Source organism: Ovis aries, chromosome 1 (assembly GCF_016772045.2).
Source record: "Ovis aries strain OAR_USU_Benz2616 breed Rambouillet chromosome 1, ARS-UI_Ramb_v3.0, whole genome shotgun sequence".
Taxonomy (NCBI): domain Eukaryota; kingdom Metazoa; phylum Chordata; class Mammalia; order Artiodactyla; family Bovidae; genus Ovis; species Ovis aries.
The window spans coordinates 272,566,502-272,584,557 of record NC_056054.1 but is presented as its reverse complement, the minus strand read 5'-3'; the positions used below and the strand labels follow the sequence as shown (position 1 = coordinate 272,584,557).

The 18,056-nt window shown below is 41.1% G+C and overlaps 1 protein-coding gene across 1 annotated transcript in view; it reads right to left on the bottom strand.

Moving 5' to 3' along the window:
* PIK3R4 (phosphoinositide-3-kinase regulatory subunit 4) overlaps window positions 1-18,056 on the bottom strand; it is a 73,452-nt gene that overhangs the window by 47,274 nt on the left and 8,122 nt on the right. Inside the window, 4 exon segments of the mRNA XM_027961833.2 lie at window positions 1,004-1,177; window positions 8,738-8,959; window positions 11,370-11,504; window positions 17,116-17,698. Coding sequence (XP_027817634.2) covers window positions 1,004-1,177; window positions 8,738-8,959; window positions 11,370-11,504; window positions 17,116-17,698 — 1,114 coding nt within the window.

Sequence of the window (18,056 nt, the reverse complement as noted above, 5' to 3'; positions counted from 1 at the left end):
GAAAATTCTCCAGAAACTAAAGCCACTGAGTACAGGGATCTGACAGAGAATTCCAGACAGCTGTCATGAGGACACTCAAAGAGCCACAGGAAAACTCAGAGGCAGTCCAGTGAGCTCAGGAATGAAATTAATGAACAGAAGGGACACTTAACTAAAGAGACTAAAATGCAAAAAAGAAAGCTTGCGCTCATCACTCTGTCAGCGAACAAGGACACTTCTTAGAAAGCAGAATGGCACCGGCACCCGAGAAGGACCACCCCCTTCAGTGACCATCCCACCCAAAGGGTCAGAAGGCATCTTCTGAAGTCTTCCGGAGCCCCACGTGGGGCTCAGCTCTTGTGACTGCGAGGAGCCCACCGAGGTGGTGAGGTGCGGGCAGGCTTCCCCGCAGGAAAACATAGGCTAACTATTATAAAGGTCAAGGAATTAATCCTTTCATTGGTTAATAAAATTACTAACAGTAGTAATGGCGATACTACAAGTGTTTAACCGGCGATCTGTGTAATGACAGAAGTCATAGACAGTCTCGCACATACAGTCTCTAATAATCAAGTGTCCAAAAACATAAGCTAACTCTTCAGAGCAGTTAAAGACTTTACCTACACTGTCTTAAAAAAAAAAATCTCCATCTTTCAAGGATCACGAAGACTTAACTACAGATTAAAACAAAGATGTACTTCCCAGCCTGGGCTGGAGAACCAATGCTCCTGTGAGTGGCCTGCGTGTCACTCACATACAACACGCATGTAGGCATAAGCATGCATGAGGGTGTGCACGCTTGTGCACACACACACAAAAGAGACGAAAGAGCTGAAAATCCGACTCTAGATGGTCTAGAAATTTCACAATGCTATCAATCAGTTGCAGTCATTCCCTTTCCCAGGGGATCTTCCCAACCCAGTGATGGGACTCAGGCCTCCTGCACTGCAGGCAGACTCTTTATCATGTGAGCCCCCAGGGAAGCCCAGGTTTCCCATCCTAATTTTAAGAAGCAAAAACTTACCAATATCACTGGCAAACTCGTAGACATGGGGTTTTTGCAGCAGCCCTAATTGACACATACAGGTAAGGGCATTAAGAGCTTTCACAATAACAAATTCCTCAGCATCACTAAGACCTTGTTGCAGCAGGGGTTTGAGAATTGAGGAGCTCTGCCAGCCAACATAGGCAGCGACACCTGAAAAAGAGAAGCAACCATTATTTTTTTAATACCTGAAAGTACAAATGTCATCAGTCAAAGTGTTAGTTGCCCAGTCGTGTCCTCAACTCTTTGTGACCCCATGGACTGTAGCCTGTCAGGCTCCCCTATCCAGGGAATTCTCCAGGCAAGAATACTGGAGTGGGTTACCATTCCCTTCTCCAGGGGATCTTCCCGACCAGGGACCGAACCTGGGTCTCCTGCACTGCAGGCAGATTCTTTACCACTGAGCCACCAGGGAATAAAACGAATCAAAAGCCAAATATATTAAGCAATAACCCATGGAGAGACACTGCATTTCCTACTCAGCACAATAAATAAAAAAGACCCACACCAATGCCAATCATCAAGAATTCTGTGACACCAAGGGGAAAAAGATCCTGTAAGCTTACAGAAGGGAAAACACAGATCCCCTAAAAAGGAAGTAGAATCAGACGGGCATCTGACAATCATCTCAGCACCCATGCAGGCCAGAACACGACAGGGCAAGATCGTCGAGATTATGGAAGGAACTGCAAACCCAGACTGTCCATAAAATGAGGATACAAAAGTGAGTCAGCGTGAGACATGCAAGAACTACACGTGGTTACCTCCCATGCAAACATTCTAAGAGAGTTTCTTGAGGATGTTTGCCAACAAAATGAGGAAAATGTAGAAACATAAAATGGTAAATATAAAGCAAGAATTCAAGGGGGGAAAAGGATAAAACCTAGTAGACCTAGAAATCAACCAGCCCAAATTAAAACTAGAAGTCAATCAACTTCAAAAATGTTATTAAGAAGAAAAATGGAAGAGATTACAAGCAATAGGTAAAACTAGTAAGAAAGAAGCTAGATATTATAGACAGAGTGAAGGAGGTATACTTTCTCTCTAAAAGGAAAACAAAAAACTCAAACCTCAGGATGAAAAAACAAAACTGTTCAAGAAAGTCAGTGTGTAAAAATGAAATAAATTACAATGTACTATGTATTTAGTTGTTTGCAGAGGATAGAAAAAAAAATCCATTGACCTTGACGCTACAGACAGTCTCATCAAGTGATAACAGTCATGGCATCAGAACTGTAGTGAAGCAATTTAAGCACAGCCCACTACTTGGTGCTAAAGTCAATAAAATTGACACACTCACGTAAATTATTTTGAATTTTCAGAATTAGTCTATACAAGCAGAAGAGACTTCATTATGATTACAGAACAGAATTTCAACATTACCAACCATAAAAATGCAATTGTTAGTTGAATTATCAACCAACAGAAGAAGCAGAAAGAAAGAAAAAGGTAAAAAAGGAATGAAGGAAGTGAAGGAGGAAGGAGGGAAACACAAAATTCTTTGCAGTCCAAATCAGAAGGCCAATTAAGAAACAACTGAATTAAAGTTACAAAAACAACAATCTAAAAACAACCACTGCAAACACAGTGATCAACACCTCAAAACAGAGGACAAGGGGGATCAGATTATGATATGAGTGAGGTAACTCTTCATCTGGCACAGAAAAAAGTCAAGAGATAAAGTATAAAATTGATACTCCTAGAAAGAACAATATGAAAATTCTATATAAGGTAGCAATAGTCTCCTGAAGACATCAAACCAAAACCACACACCAGAGTGCGTGCCTCTGCAAAGTGCAACTACTACCTTTCATACATCACTTCTTATAGTTTGAGTAATTTGCAAAAGCATATTTCCCTTATAATTGAGAAAGACTGTTAGAATTTTTTTCTGTAGTTAATGAAAAAACACTAACGTTCCAGTGAATTCTATTTAGAAACTTTACAAAATAAAATGTATAAAAACTAAAATAGCTCAGAATATTTTGGAAAAGACTGACATTTGAGGAGCTTATTCTACCAGATACTAACATTGCTTATAAATATATAATAATTAAAATATAACTATAAAGAGTATAATATTGAGTAGAGAAGTGAAAACAAAAATCAGTGGAATAGGATACCTAGAAAAGGGACCCTAAACAATACATGCATGCAACAGACGTTAATAGAAGCTTCACAAATAAATGGAAAATAAATGAAATGTTTAGTAAGTGGTGTTGGGAAAACTAGTTACATTCTGAGAAAAATTTAGATTTCACCTCACACCACAGCCCCAAATAAAGATTAATTAAGCAGTTCATGCTGTGCTGTGCTTAGTCACTCACTTGTATCCGACTCTCTGCAACCCCTTGGACTGCAGCCCGCCAGACTCCTCTGTCCATGGGATTCTCCAGGTAAGAATACTAGAGTGGGTCGCCATGCCCTCCTCCAGGGGATCTTCCCAACCCAGAGATCGAATCCAGGCCTCCTACATTGCAGGCCGGATTCTTACGTCTATGTAAAAAAACTAAAGCTTTAATACAAAAAAACAACATGCACCCAGCGTATAATTAACCTAATTCTGAAATGGAAAAAGATTTAAGTGCAAAAGTAAAAAAAAAAAAAATCAAGAAGGAAAAGATCAAGTAAGTTGACAAGACTAAAATTATTTTAAACAACATAAAAAATAATAGTCAAGTTACTTGAGAAAAGGTTATTTGCCATAGAAGTGATAAAATGTTGTTTTTAATGTAGATATAAAAGGCTCAAAAGATTATCAGAAAAGCATAACACCATCATAAAATGAGGGCCAAAATAATAAATTAAAAATTCATAGTAAGAAATATGAACGAGTAATCAACATGAGGAATTTTTTTCACCTTCAATGATAAGCAAATAAACATACATCAAAACAAGTCATCACTTAAGCTACCAACAAAGACTGACTGAATCAGCCTACTCCACACTGGAAGGCTGTGCAGTACTACTCAACAATGCCCACCAGCGTAGACAGTGATACTATCTCTCTGAAAAGCTTACAAAATGTGTCAAGTCAAAATGTGTCAAGTTCTAAAAATATACTCATATTATTTAACTCAGTAATTAAAATTTCTGCCTCCCAACCTGGGAAAGTAATCAGAAGAAAATATTCATGTAAATGGTTAGATGTATAATTGAAGGCAGGAGGAGAAGGGGACGACAGAGGATGAGATGGTTGGATGATGTCACCGACTCAACGGACACGAGTTTGAGTGAACTCCGGGATTTGGTGATGGACAGGGAGGCCTGGTGTGCTGCCATCCATGGGGTTGTAAGAGTTGGACAAGACTGAGCAACTAAACTGAACAGATGGGTATAATATATGTTGACCAAAGTAAAAACAATCTAAATATTCAAAAGAACAGTTCATTAAATTTTGTTAAAACTATAATAAAATATTTCTACTTATTATGGTTTTAAAGAATTTTTAACAACATGAGATACTGTTCAGAATATATACATTACTAGATAAAGGTTTAAAAAACAACAAGACTGAGAAGTAATATAATACATTCAGAGCACTTAGGTGCTAGGCATTATTACATATGTTAATTCATTTTATCTTCAAAACAACTAGTGGGTTAGTGAATAAAAGTATCCTCATTTTACAGACAAGGAAACAGAGGCACACAGAAGATTAGCTGATTTCCCCAGAGCCACAATCAGTAGGTGACAAAGCCAGAGCTTGAACCTAGCAATCTGGTGTCCAGAGTGGCTGCTCTTAAACTCTTGATGCAAGTGTTCAAGAGCAACCAAATCTAAGCAAGATCCTTCTATGACCCACCTCCTCGAGTAACGGAAACAAAAACAAACACAAACATGCGGGACCTAAATAAAGCTTTTGCACAGCAAAGGAAGCTATAAGCAAGATGAAAAGACAATGCTCAGAATGGGAGAAAATAACAGCAGATGAAACAACTGACAAAGGATTAACTTCCAGAACATATAAGGAGCTCACACAAGTCAATACCAGAAAAACAAACACCCCAATCACAAAGTGGGAAAAGATCTAAACAGGCAGTTCTGCAAAGAAGCCATACGGATGGCCAGCAAACACACGAGCAGACGCTCAGCATCACGGATTATCACCCCTGGAGGCTCAGACGGTGAGGAGTCTGCCTGCAAGGCGGGAGACCCAGGTGTGATCCCTGGACTGGAAAATCCCCTGGAGGAGGGACTGGGAACCCACTCCAGTATTCTTGCCTAGAGAATTCCACAGACTTAGGGGTCTGGCGGGCTACAGTCCATAGAGTCACAAAGAGCCAGACACAACTAAGTGATTATTAAAGAAATTCAAATCAAAACTACAATGAGCTATCACCCCACACCGGTCAGAATGGCCATCGCCAAGAAGTCTACAAACAATAAATGCTGCAGAGGGTGTGGAGCAAAGGGAACGCTCTTGCACTGTTGGTGGGAATGTAAACGGATACAGCCACCACGGAAGACGGCATCAAGATTTCTTTAAAAAACTAGGGAAAAAACCACCATAGGATGAGGGAATCTCACTCCTGGGCGTATACCCTGAGGAAACACAACTGAAAAAAGACACATGTACCCCAGTGTTCACTGAAGCACTATTTACAACAGCTAGAACAACCTAGATGTCCATCAACAGATGAAAGGATAAAGCAGCTGTGGGTGGGTGGGTGTGTGTGGGGGTGTGTGTGGGGGTGGGTGTGTGTGGGGGTGGGTGTGTGTGTGTGGGGGTGGGTGGGTGTGTATGGGTGTGGGTGTGTGTGGGTGTGTGTGGGTGGGTGTGTGGGTGGGTGTGTGTGTGTGGGTGGGTGGGTGTGGGTGGGTGTGTGATGGGTGTGTGTGTGGGTATGGGTGGGTGGGTAGGTGCGTCTGTGAGTGAGATAATGGAATATTACTCAGCCATAAAAAGGAATGCAATTGAGTCAGTTGTAATAAGGTAGATGAACCTAGAGCCTATGATAGAGTGAAGTAAGTCAGAAAGAGAAAGATAAATGTAATTTACTAATGCATGCATATGGAATCTAGAAAGATGGTACCAATGAGTTTATTTGTAGGGCAGTGATGGAGAAACAGACATAGAGAACAGATTTATGGGGTGGGGGGTGGGGGGAGAGGGTGAGATGCATGGAGAGAATAACATGGAAACTTTCATTACCATATGTAAACAGGGAGCCAATGGGAATTCGCTGTATGACGCAGGGGAACTCAAACAGGGGCTCTGTGTTAACCTAGAGGGGTGGGTGGGGAGGGAGACGGGAGTGAGGTTCAAGAGGGAGGGGACATATGTACACCTATGGCTGATTCATGTTGATGTTCAACAGAAAACAACAAATTCTGTAAAGCAATTACCCTTCAATTAAAAAATAAAACAACACTGCTGCTCTTAGCCAGTACATAACAGTGCCTCACAGCATATATGGCAAAACGGGATGATGGGTGGAAAGAGGAGGCAAGGATGACCCAGAGGAAGGGAAAAAACAAAACATTAACGGAGGCTGTACATGGGCTAGAGAACCGGAAGAAAGTGGTTTTCTTTAAGGTTTTTCGATCTTCCAATTTTTCTACATCTGTGCTAAGTCATGTCAGACTCTTTGCAACCCTGTGGATTGTAGGCCGCCAGGCTCTTCTGTCCATGGGGATTCTCCAGGCATGAATACTGGAGTGGGCTGCCAGGCCCTCCTCCAGGGGATCGTGACTCAGGGATCAAACCCACATCTCTTACGTCTCCTGCATTGGCAGGCAGCTTCTTTGCAACTAGTACCATCTGGGAAGTCCAATTTTTCTATAGCAAGTATGTATTAACTTTTATACACAAAAAATAAATGCAAATTACTTTAAAAGTGAAAAAAGAACATAAAGGCCATGTTTCAATATACACATGGGGGTTTCCCTGGTGGTCCAGAGGTTAAAACTCCACCTTGCAGTAAGTACAAGGGACACAGGTTCCACCCCTGGTAGGGGAAGATCCCACATGCTCTGCAGCAAACAAGCCCGTGCACCACAACTACTGAGCTCAAGCCCTAAAGCCTGCAAGTCGCAACTCCTGAGCCTGCACATTGCAACTGCTGAAGCCACGCGCCCGGAGCTTGCATTCCACGACAGAAGCAGCCACGGCAATGAGAGGCCCACAATCCACAACAAGAGTAGTCCTCGCTCGCCGCAACTAGAGAAGCCCAAGTGCAACAACAAAGACCGTGCAAAAAGTAAGAAGCCAAAAAATCAATCAATCTTGTCTCTAAAAAAATCCACGTGAACTGACCAGTAGATGAAGTTTCATGAACTATCTTTTCCAAAGAAAAGAAATAACAACAAGATTACTTAAAAGGAGAAAGCAAGACAGACAGAGGGAGGTGAGAAGCAAAGATACTGTGTCTAGCAGCTGAGTTAGCTGGAATCCAAGACAGAAGGCTGAGATGAATCAATAAACTAATGCAGAAGTTAAAAACAAACTAGAAAGGTCTGAAAAGAGGAGGTACAGCCATCTCCAGTGATAATGAAGCAAGAACAGTAATTTCAAGACTTCTCAAAAGCAGGAAGTATCCTTTTCTCTACATCATTATACAGTAATATTTGCAGAAACAGGAATACTATTGCTAGATGAGTTTCCTTCCTATTTTTATTTTTTTAGGAAAAATATCCAACAGCAAACCTTTTATCAGTTACTATCCCAGATTACTGAAAATCAAAATCTATAAACTCCACAGCTTCTGCTACATGAGAAAGTCTGGATACCTGTAAAGCTGAGCAGTGTGCAGAACAGTTTTTAAGCTTTTTGAGTTAACAGACAAGTTTTACAATCATGTGTAAAATGATATATAAAGGGTTAGCAGGTAATTGTAACAATGTAGCTTTAGCACATAATATTTCATAAATAACCAAATCTAAAATTGAAAAGGTCAGTATAAGCAGTTGGAAAATGATCAGTTATTACTCCAAAATGAAAAATATTAAATCTTAGTGTAAAACATGACTTAATCTACGCAAAGTAAGTTCATTTCTTTCTAATTCTCAATCTAAACACAACAGGACTCATACGTAGATAAAATACAAGATTATTTCTCTTCTTTAAATAAATCTGAAAATTAAGAATTGCAACATTTTGAAAAAATAGTGGGAAAAAAGTCGACTGATTTCTCACAAAGTTTTGGTTTTACAAGAAGCGGAGCCTGTAAGCTTCCTTTTTAATTAGACTGATTTTCAATCATAATTATACTGTTATTTCCTGATTGTAAAAGTGATGCATGTTTACTATAGAAAATTTGACAAACATGGAAAAATGAAAAAAAGAACCCAATTACCTGTAATCCCAGCCCCAAAAACCATCACTGTTCACATCTTAAGTCTATTCAGCCTTTTTAATAAAGATATCATTTGTTATTATTACCTATACTCAACTGAGTTCAGTCACTTTAGTAATACTTCATGGTACTTTCCCAGGTCATTAAATATTCTTTCAGAACAGACTTTTTAATGACCACACGGAATCCCTTTGTATGTGCGTCTCAATCTCTTGATCAGCTAAGATATTCCCAGCACCAAAAGCATGAGGACAGACAGAAATACCAGGAATTCATTTCCTTATTAACGAAATTTGGTAGTACTGCATGGAAATTACCTGTTTGAGAAGATAATTCAAATCTTAAAGATCAATTTAAAAACAAACATTCTAAAAAAATAAAATAAAATACAAAATAAAAACAAACAAAAACGTACCAACTATACTATCAAAAAAAGCTCCACGCAGATGCCAATCATTTTTATCATTCAGGAAAGTGATCATGTGGGACAGCAAAACGTCATTGGCTTTCTGGCGTCCAAAGAACACGCACAGCCTTGTTATCCCGTTTTCCATTAAGGTCTGTTTCACGATATTTTCAGGGTCACTCAGCAAAGTGACAACTTTCTGCTGGACCATTTCATGTAAGGCTTGGAGCTCTAAAAAAAGAAAACAAAGAAAAATGTGACCAACTTTCTTTCCTCCAAACATACAGACCCAGTCTTTCTCACTCCTTGGAGGAAACAGAATGATTACAGAAGCCACCACTGAAAACCTGCAATCACTAAGTTTTTCCACTACGCAATGTGTTGAAGGCTAGCTGGGAAAATGAAACATGGATTGAAAAACACTGTAATAGCAGATGGTACAAGCATGGCCACTACCTCACTATTTACGAGCTCCATTTATGAGGCTCAGAGGAAAAACGATGGGGAAGCACCAGAGAGATACTGTCCAATAAGACTGACCTAAGGATATGAAGCTGCTTAAGAGTGGTCAGGATATAATCTGATGGCACAGGTGTTGGTTAGCTACAGTTCAGAAAGCCAGAAAACACACTGCAAGTCTGGACAAAACTTCACATGATCTGGCCACCATCACCTTCTCTGATCCTATCTCCTACCCACCCTTCCTCATTTATTTACTCAGTTGGCTGTCTCCCCCTTACTAAAACAGCCTCAGGAGAGCAGGGACCTTTTCTGTCTCACTTACCACCACATCCCTGAATGCTCGCAGCAAGCACACAAACTGCCTGGTGCAAAGCTTATGTTTACCCGTTATCGACTGACAGAACGAATGAAGGCAAAGCCCACTTCTGGGGCACCACTGGCAAGGGAAAAGGTGGTCTGAAAGACACTATTCTATATTCATGTTAAGGAAAACTTTAGATTAACTCCCCCAAAGTTTTATTGCCTAACTTCATCAGTTAAAACATCCAAGGACTTTGCTGGTGGTCCAGGGGTTAAGAATCACCTTGCAATGCAGGGGACGTGGGTGTGAACCCTAATCAGGGAACTAAGATCCTACATGCCCTGGAGCAACCAAGCCCCTGCACCACCATCAAACATCCCAATGACACAGTGAAAATTCCGAACGCCCCAACTAAGGCCCAATGAAGCCAGATAAATATATTAAAAACAAATTAACAGTCCAATTATATGCTTATAGGATGTACAACAGTATTATTTTCCAAGTAATTTGAAGAATTTCCTTTCTGATACATTCTAAGTTTAAAATTCTTCCGGTGTCCTCAATTCCAAATATTTGTTGCATAAAATGATACATTTAAAAAGTAAATGAGACACTACAACTGTCTTCAGTGCAGCTCAGTTCAGTCGCTCAGTCGTATCCGACTCTATGCGACCCCATGAATCGCAGCACGCCAGGCCTCCCTGTCCATCACCATCTTCCGAGTTCACTCAGACCCATGTCCATCGAGTCAGTGATGCCATCCAGCCATCTCATCCTCTGTCGTCCCCTTCTCCTCCTGCCCCCAATCCCTCCCAGCATCAGAGTCTTTTCCAATGAGTCAACTCTTCGCATGAGGTGGCCAAAGTACTGGAATTTCAGCTTCAGCATCATTCCTTCCAAAGAACACCCAGGGCTGATCTCCTTCAGAATGGACTGGTTGGATCTCCTTGCAGTCCAAGGGACGCTCAAGAGTCTTCTCCAACACCACACTTCAAAAGCATCAATTCTTTGGCGTTCAGCTTTCTTTATAGTCCAACTCTCACATCCATACACGACTACTGGAAAAACCATAGCCTTGACTAGACAGACCTTTGTTGACAAAGTAATGTCTCTGTTTTTTAATATGCTGTCTAGGGTGGTTATAACTTTCCTTCCAAGGAGTAGGTGTCTTTTAATTTCATGGCTGCAGTCACCATCTGCAGTGATTTTGGAGTCCAAAAAAATAAAGTCTGCCACTGTTTCCACTGTTTCCCCATCTGAAAAGTAGATTTCTCTAGTTTTTCTGAACTAGAAATATCTTAGAAAACATCTTAGTATATTATTTCACTTACAAATATTCAACACAATAAACATTAACTAAAAGCCTGTTAAAAAGCCGTCTGGATGTAGAGAAACCTGAGCCAGGGATAGACCTTACAGAGTTCACCGTTACACTGTTCTTTTATGATAAAAGGTATGGGTTTTGATACAAGAATCATAGGTAGTATGAAATAAACAGTTTATGACTGAGTATATGTCAGAATATACTCACATAAGTAGGAAAGGTTTAGATTCCTTAGCTATGGTGTTGTCAATGTTTTTCCTTTTATCCTATAATTTTATAATTTGGCTAGCTTTGCTGTTGACACAAGTCAATTCTGGCTGAAAAACTACTGAGCTTAGAATCTGTGGTAACAGGTTGGTCATTTTCGGGTGAGATAACAGTGCATAAGAAAGAGTTGAAGAGAACAGTCAAACACAGGACTCCTTCCCTCCGTACATCTGGTGTTCTTTCATTTTACACTAGAATTATAAAAGAGACTCTGCTGCAGGTTCACATTCTAAATAACAGCAATTCACTCTAAATAACAGAGAGCTTGGAAGAGGAGGCCACACCACCTGTGTCATAGTTTCCGCTGGGATGTGTCACTTCGTCTATTTCTTCACTATTTGGGTCATTTTCCACGTTGAGATTTTTCAGCTGTACTAATTCCAGGAATCTCAAAGCTGTTTCTGCCAGCAGAGCTATGTTTTCTATAAAAGGGAGAAAATTTATAAAAATTATAACCATAAATTTGTACAATGCTTATAACTTGTCTTCCCTAAATCTTAATACATATAAATAATAATCATAAAACTAAAGAAAAGCAAGACTTTCCAATTTAGCACTTAACCTAATCTGACTTTTAGTGACTAATCTCATCATCTACAACTAGACCCAAACTACCTGTTTTAATCATGAAACATAAACTTCTTTTAAAAATACAGAACTGTACAACATGGTAACTACAGTGAACACTGCTGTATGGCATATATGAAAGTTCTGGAGTAAATCCTAAGAGTTCTCATTATAAGGAAACAGCAGTTTTTCATTGCTTTGTATTTTATCTTTGTAAGATGATGGGTGCTAACTAAACTTACTATAGTACTCACTTCACAATATATGTAAATCCAAGCCATTATGCTCTACATCTTAAAACTATACAGTGAGGTATGTCAATGACATCTCAATAAAACTGGAAAAAATACCAAATAACCAAAATACAGCACTCAAATGATTTGACGCAAAAAAAAAAAAAAAAAAAGCTTAATTCTTCCACAAAGACCTATCTTTTCAACAGCATCATACTGAGTAAGAGACACGCAGCAGGCTACCAGAGAAACACATTTCACATTGAATTAAAAAGCTGACCTTTAGGATCACCCCGGTCCTGGCTCACACCTTCACCTTGGCACTCACCAGATGACTGGTCAGCCAACCTGAGTCTCAGCTTCCTCAGTAACCGAGTCAGGACCACCTCAGAGGACCACTACCCACACGTATCACCCCTTAAGGGCCTGCTTTACAGTGATCCGCGGGTTCCTGCTGAACCAGCGTGACGCTGTCTGCCGTGCTGCGGCAGCGGTCCGCCTCCTCTCTCTCTGATCATCTAAGACTATTCCCCACTCCTGGCTGCTGTGGAAACACCTGCTCCTTAGCGCTGCTGCCACACCTGCTGCTAACTCTGTCTGCTCTGGGCTTACACGTTCCTCCTCCTCCCATTCTTGCATATTCCTGCCTCTGCCCTTCCCCTCTCACTCCCATGCTTAATATGTGACCATACCCTTGAAGACACACTCTTTCTCTTCTCAGCAGCCAGTGGCACTGAACAGGAACTACCTTATTCTATTCATTCTAAGACTCACTTTTTCTTCACTTTGTAACATCTCTGAAATAGTGATGCATCCCACCATAACTGACGTTTTTTCGGCTGCCAAATACAGTGTTTCCCTTCATCGTGGAGTCCTACCCCGTACGCTTGCTAGGTTCAACACTTTTTTGAATAGAACAAAAATGTACCTCTGGCAAGCAAGGTATTGATACCTTGCAGCGCCTACTCACCCTAAATTAGACAGGAGAATTCTATACCATTCTCTGATGATTCCTGATGAATAATCCCATGTTAATGGAAATATCTTTATTAGGAAAAGCCTCTGCTTTTCCTGGGCACTTCTCAAGTCTGGAAAGATCTATTACTTATCTCCCCATTTATGCTCATAAACCACAACACACTTGTCAGTTCACTTGACACAAGATACAAATCTATACCACCATCTCGAGTTTAAAAACACCACAACAAAAGAAAATTTTAATTGATTTTTAAACATTTATCATTATTGACACGTGTGGTTTAATTACACTTAGCCATACAAGTTCAAAGAGACTTCTGACTCTATGTAAAAACACAGCCTTCTCAGGCTTACGCCATGGCTCACCATGGCCAGGTGGCACGGGGCACTGCAAGGTCCTGGCACTGACCCTGGGTCACCACGGCCTCTCACCCTGAGACCCAGCAGACAGATAAAAGCACGGTGCCTCAAAATCCAGGTCCACAGCCGCAGCTCTGAGAACTGAGAAAGAACCAGTCCTGGTACACTCTGGTGGTATACCTCAGCCTCTCCCATCCCCAACTCCTCAGCTGGGAAATGAAGACACTCTAATACCTACCGCTCAAGACTGGTGTGTCGGCTTCAACAGCCAGACAGACCTTAAACTCCAGAACCACTGGAGCCTGTTCTACAGAGTGAAATAAGTCAGGGAGAGAAAGACAAACATCGTATATTAACACACATATATACGGAATTTAGACAGATGGCACCAGTGATCCTACATGCAGGGTAGGAAAGGAGACACAGACATAAAGAACAGACTTCTGACCAGCGGGAGAAGGCGAAGGTGGGATGATCTGAGAGAACACCACAGAAACACATACATTACCAAACACAAAACAGATGACAAGGCCAAGTCCAATGCCTGAAGCAGGGTACCCAAAGCCGCTGCCCTGGGACAACCCAGAGGGATAGGGTGCGGAGGGAGGCGGGAGGGGGGTTCAGGATGGGCATACACACGTATCAGTTCAGTTCAGTCGCTCACTCATGTCCGACTCTTTGTGACCCCAAGAATCGCAGCATGCCAGGCCTCACTGTCCAACACCAACTCCCGGAGTTCACTCAGACTTGCGTCCATCGAGTCCATGATGCCATCCAGCCATCTCATCCTCAGTCATCCCCTTCTCCTCCCGCCCCCAGTCCCTCCCAGCATCACAGTCTTTTCCAATGAGTCAGCTCTTTGCATGAGGTAGCCAAAGTACTGGAGCTTCAGCTTCAGCATCATTCCTTCCAAAGAAATCCCAGGGTTGATCTCCTTCAGAATGGACTGGTTGGATCTCCTTGCAGTCCAAGGGACTCTCAAGAGTCTTCTCCAACACCACAGTTCAGAAGCATCAATTCTTCGGTGCTCAGCTTTCTTCACAGTCCAAGTCTCACATCCATACATGACTACTGGAAAAACCAAAGCCTTGACTAGACGGACCTTAGTCGGCAAAGTAATATCTCTGCTTTTGAATATACTATCCAGGTTGGTCATAACTTTTCTTCCAAGGAGTAAGCGTCTTTTAATTTCATGACTGCAGTCACCATCTGCAGGGATTCTGGAGCCCAAAAAAATAAAGTCTGACACTGTTTCCCCATCTATTTCCCATGGAGTGATGGGACCGGATGCCATGATCTTCATCTTCGGAATGTGGAGTTTAAACCAATGTTTTCACTCTCCTCTTTTGCTTTCATCAACAGGCTTTTTAGTGCCTCTTCATTTTCTGCCATAACGGTCATCTGCATATCTGAGGTTATTGATATTTCTCCCGGCAATCTTGATTCCAGCTTGTGTTTCTCCCAGTCCAGTGTTTCTCATGATGTACTCTGCATAGAAGTTAAATACGTAGGGTGACAATATACAGCCTTGACGGACTCCTTTTCCTATATGGAACCAGTCTGTTGTTCCATGTCCACTTCTAACAGTTGCTTCCTGACCTGCATACAGATTTCTCAAGAGGCAGGTTAGGTGGTATTCCCATCTCTTTCAGAATTTTCCACGGTTTATTGTGATCCACACAGTCAAAGGCTTTGGCATAGTCAATCAAGCAGAAAGAGATGTTTTTCTGGAACTCTCTTCCTTTTCCATGATCCAGCGGATGTTGGCAATTTGATCTCTGGTTCCTCTGCCTTTTCTAAAACCAGCTTGAACTGCAGGAAGTTCACAGTTCACGTAATGCTGAGGCCTGGCTTGGAGAATTTTGAGCATTACTTTACTTTACTAGCGTGTGAGATGAGTGCAATTGTGCGGTAGTACCTGCGGCTGATTCATGCTGATGTGTGGCAGAGGCCGTCACAATAATGTAAAGGAAGTATTCTTCAGGTAAATTAATTAATTTTAAAAAATAAAGAATTCAGAACCAACTTCAGAATCTCTATATATTATACATTTAACCCTTCCAACCAGAAGCAGTACATGCCCTTACTAAAAGCAGATTTTTCAATAAACAGTCGCTACTGTTTTTATGCTATGACTGCTAGTAAATGAATGTAAATATGATATATTAATATAATACCTACACATCAGAATCTTACCTATTCACTACAACTGAGAAAGACTAAGACACACTGGGCAAAAATAGCTCATAATAGTCTAAAAAACACAACCTGATTTTAAAAACCATAGCCTTTTCTTTCATTTAATTTGATTCACTGCAATTAAGTTGATGCTTGAACAGCTGAATTTTTCAATATTATATTGAAATATTAACATTCAGTTAAGTTTAGTCGCTCAGTTGTGTCCAACTCTTTACGACAACATGAATTGCAGCACGCCAGGCCTCCTTGTCCATCACCAACTTCCAGAGTTCACTCAGACTCACGTCCATCGAGTCCATGATGCCATCCAGCCATCTTATCCTCTGTCGTCCCCTTCTCCTCCTGTCCCCAATCCCTTCCAGCATCAGAGTCTCTTCCAATGAGTCAACTCTTCACATGAGGTGGCCAAAGTACTGGAGTTTCAACTTTAGCATCATTCCTTCGAAAGAAATCCCAGGGCTGATCTCCTTCAGAATGGACTAGTTGGATCTCCTTGCAGTCCAAGGGACTCTCAAGAGTTTTCTTCAACACCACAGTTCAAAAGCATCAATTCTTCGGCGCTCAGCCTTCTTCACAGTCTGACTCTCACATCCATATATGACTACTGGAAAAACCATAGCCTTGACTAGATGGACCTTAGGCGGAAATTAATGGCTCTACTTTTGAATATGCTATCTAGGTTGGTCATAACTTTTCTTCCAAGGAGTAAGCATCTTTTAATTTCATGGCTGCAGTCACCATCTGCAGTATTTTTGGAGCCCAAGAAAAAAAAGTCTACCACTGTTTCCCCATCTATTTCCCATGAAGTGATGGGACCAGATGGCATGAGCTTTGTTTTCTGAATGTTGAGTTTAAGCCAACTTTTTCGCTCTCCTCTTTCACTTTCATCAGGAGCCTTTTGAGTTCCTCTTCACTTTCTGCCATAAGGGTGGTGTCATCTGCATATCTGAGGTGTTTGATATTTCTCCCGGCAATCTTGATTCCAGCTTGTTCTTCTTCCAACCCAGCGTTTCTCATGATGTACTCTGCATAGAAGTTAAATAAGCAGGGTGACAAAATACAGCCTTAACGTACTCCTTTTCCTATTTGGAACCAGTCTGTTGTTCCATGTCCAGTTCTAACTGTTGCTTCCTGGCCTGCATACAGATTTCTCAAGAGGCAGATTAGGTGGTCTGGTATTCCCATCTCTTTCAGAATTTTCCACAGTTTCTTGTGATCCACACAGTCAAAGGCTTTGGGATAGTCAATAAAGCAGAAATACATGTTTTTCTGGAACTCTCTTCCTTTTTCCATGATCCAGCGGATGTTGGCAATTTGATCTCTGGTTCCTCTGCCTTTTCTAAAACCAGCTTGAACATCAGGGAGTTCACGGTTCACGTACTGCTGAAGTCTGGCTTGGAGAATTTTGAGCATTACTTTACTAGCATGTGAGATGACTACTCCCAGTACAATCATAAAATTCTGTGCTATATATTTTTACTTAATAATTCTGATCACTTCAAATAATCAGAGTACACACAAAGCTTGAGCTTCATGAACAGATCAGCTATAAAGTATACCAAAATGTACACAAATAATTCAAGGACCAAAGTTCACGGTTATCTTTGGAATTTCCAAAATATCAGAGAAACAAGAGGTATTACGGTCACTAATTTCAGGATGTCAGTGGTCATTTACTGGGATAATAAGCTCTTACCAGCATAGGCTAGCCTGACGATTGTGGCGTCATCCTGGGCCAAGTGGGCTATGCCTGGCAGGATGTACTCTGGGTAAATGTTGACATCGTTGCGAGGAACCTCCTTCACCAGAGCAAGAACTTTAGTCAATGTCCTCAAGGCTTCGGCCCTTACTCTGGGAACAGAGTCATTGCTGAAATGCAAAAGATAAGGTGTAATACGATCCAAAAGAATTTCTACACTTAATCTTGGGGCCAAATGGAGAATAAGTTCCAAAGCGGCAAGCTTGGAGTCGCAGTATTTCAGGGTCTGCAGGCAGGACGTTATAACTGACACCAAGATAACCAGCCCATTCTCCTTGGGCTCTCCATCCACTTTCTCCAGCAGATCGTGTCCACAGAGATTGTGAATGATGTTGTCCAAATCCTTCCTTATAACCAGAATACGCTCATCTGCAGAAAGAAATGTTTCTTTGGCAAACTGGGCCATATAAGGCTGAAGAAAAGTATAGAATATTTCAGGGAAGGCATTGCCACGTTGCTGCTTTAAGTAATCTTCTGCCTCTAAACGTTTATCTGGTTCACGGTGAATCATCTGAGTTACCTACACCAAGGGGAAAATGGGAGTAAAACACAGATTTGAGAAAAGCAAATTAAATCAGACCAAAGCTACAACACCAACTTACATGTGATTTAAAGGGATTCTGAGGTCATACTGACTCTTTCCAGTCTTCACCTTTCAAACTACTTTTAGAACCTCACTACTGAGTAAAATGTGACTCTCCCATCACCCTATAAAGCAAGAGGAAATCACGTAGTAATGCACTCTAGATGGTCCAGACACATAAAGAGGATTAAGTCTTTAAAAGCACTCAAATTCATTCCTTCTACAGCTAAGAAAAGGTAGGCCCAAATTCATAAAGTTACTTAGCCAACATGATAATGGGCGCCACCCTGAGAAC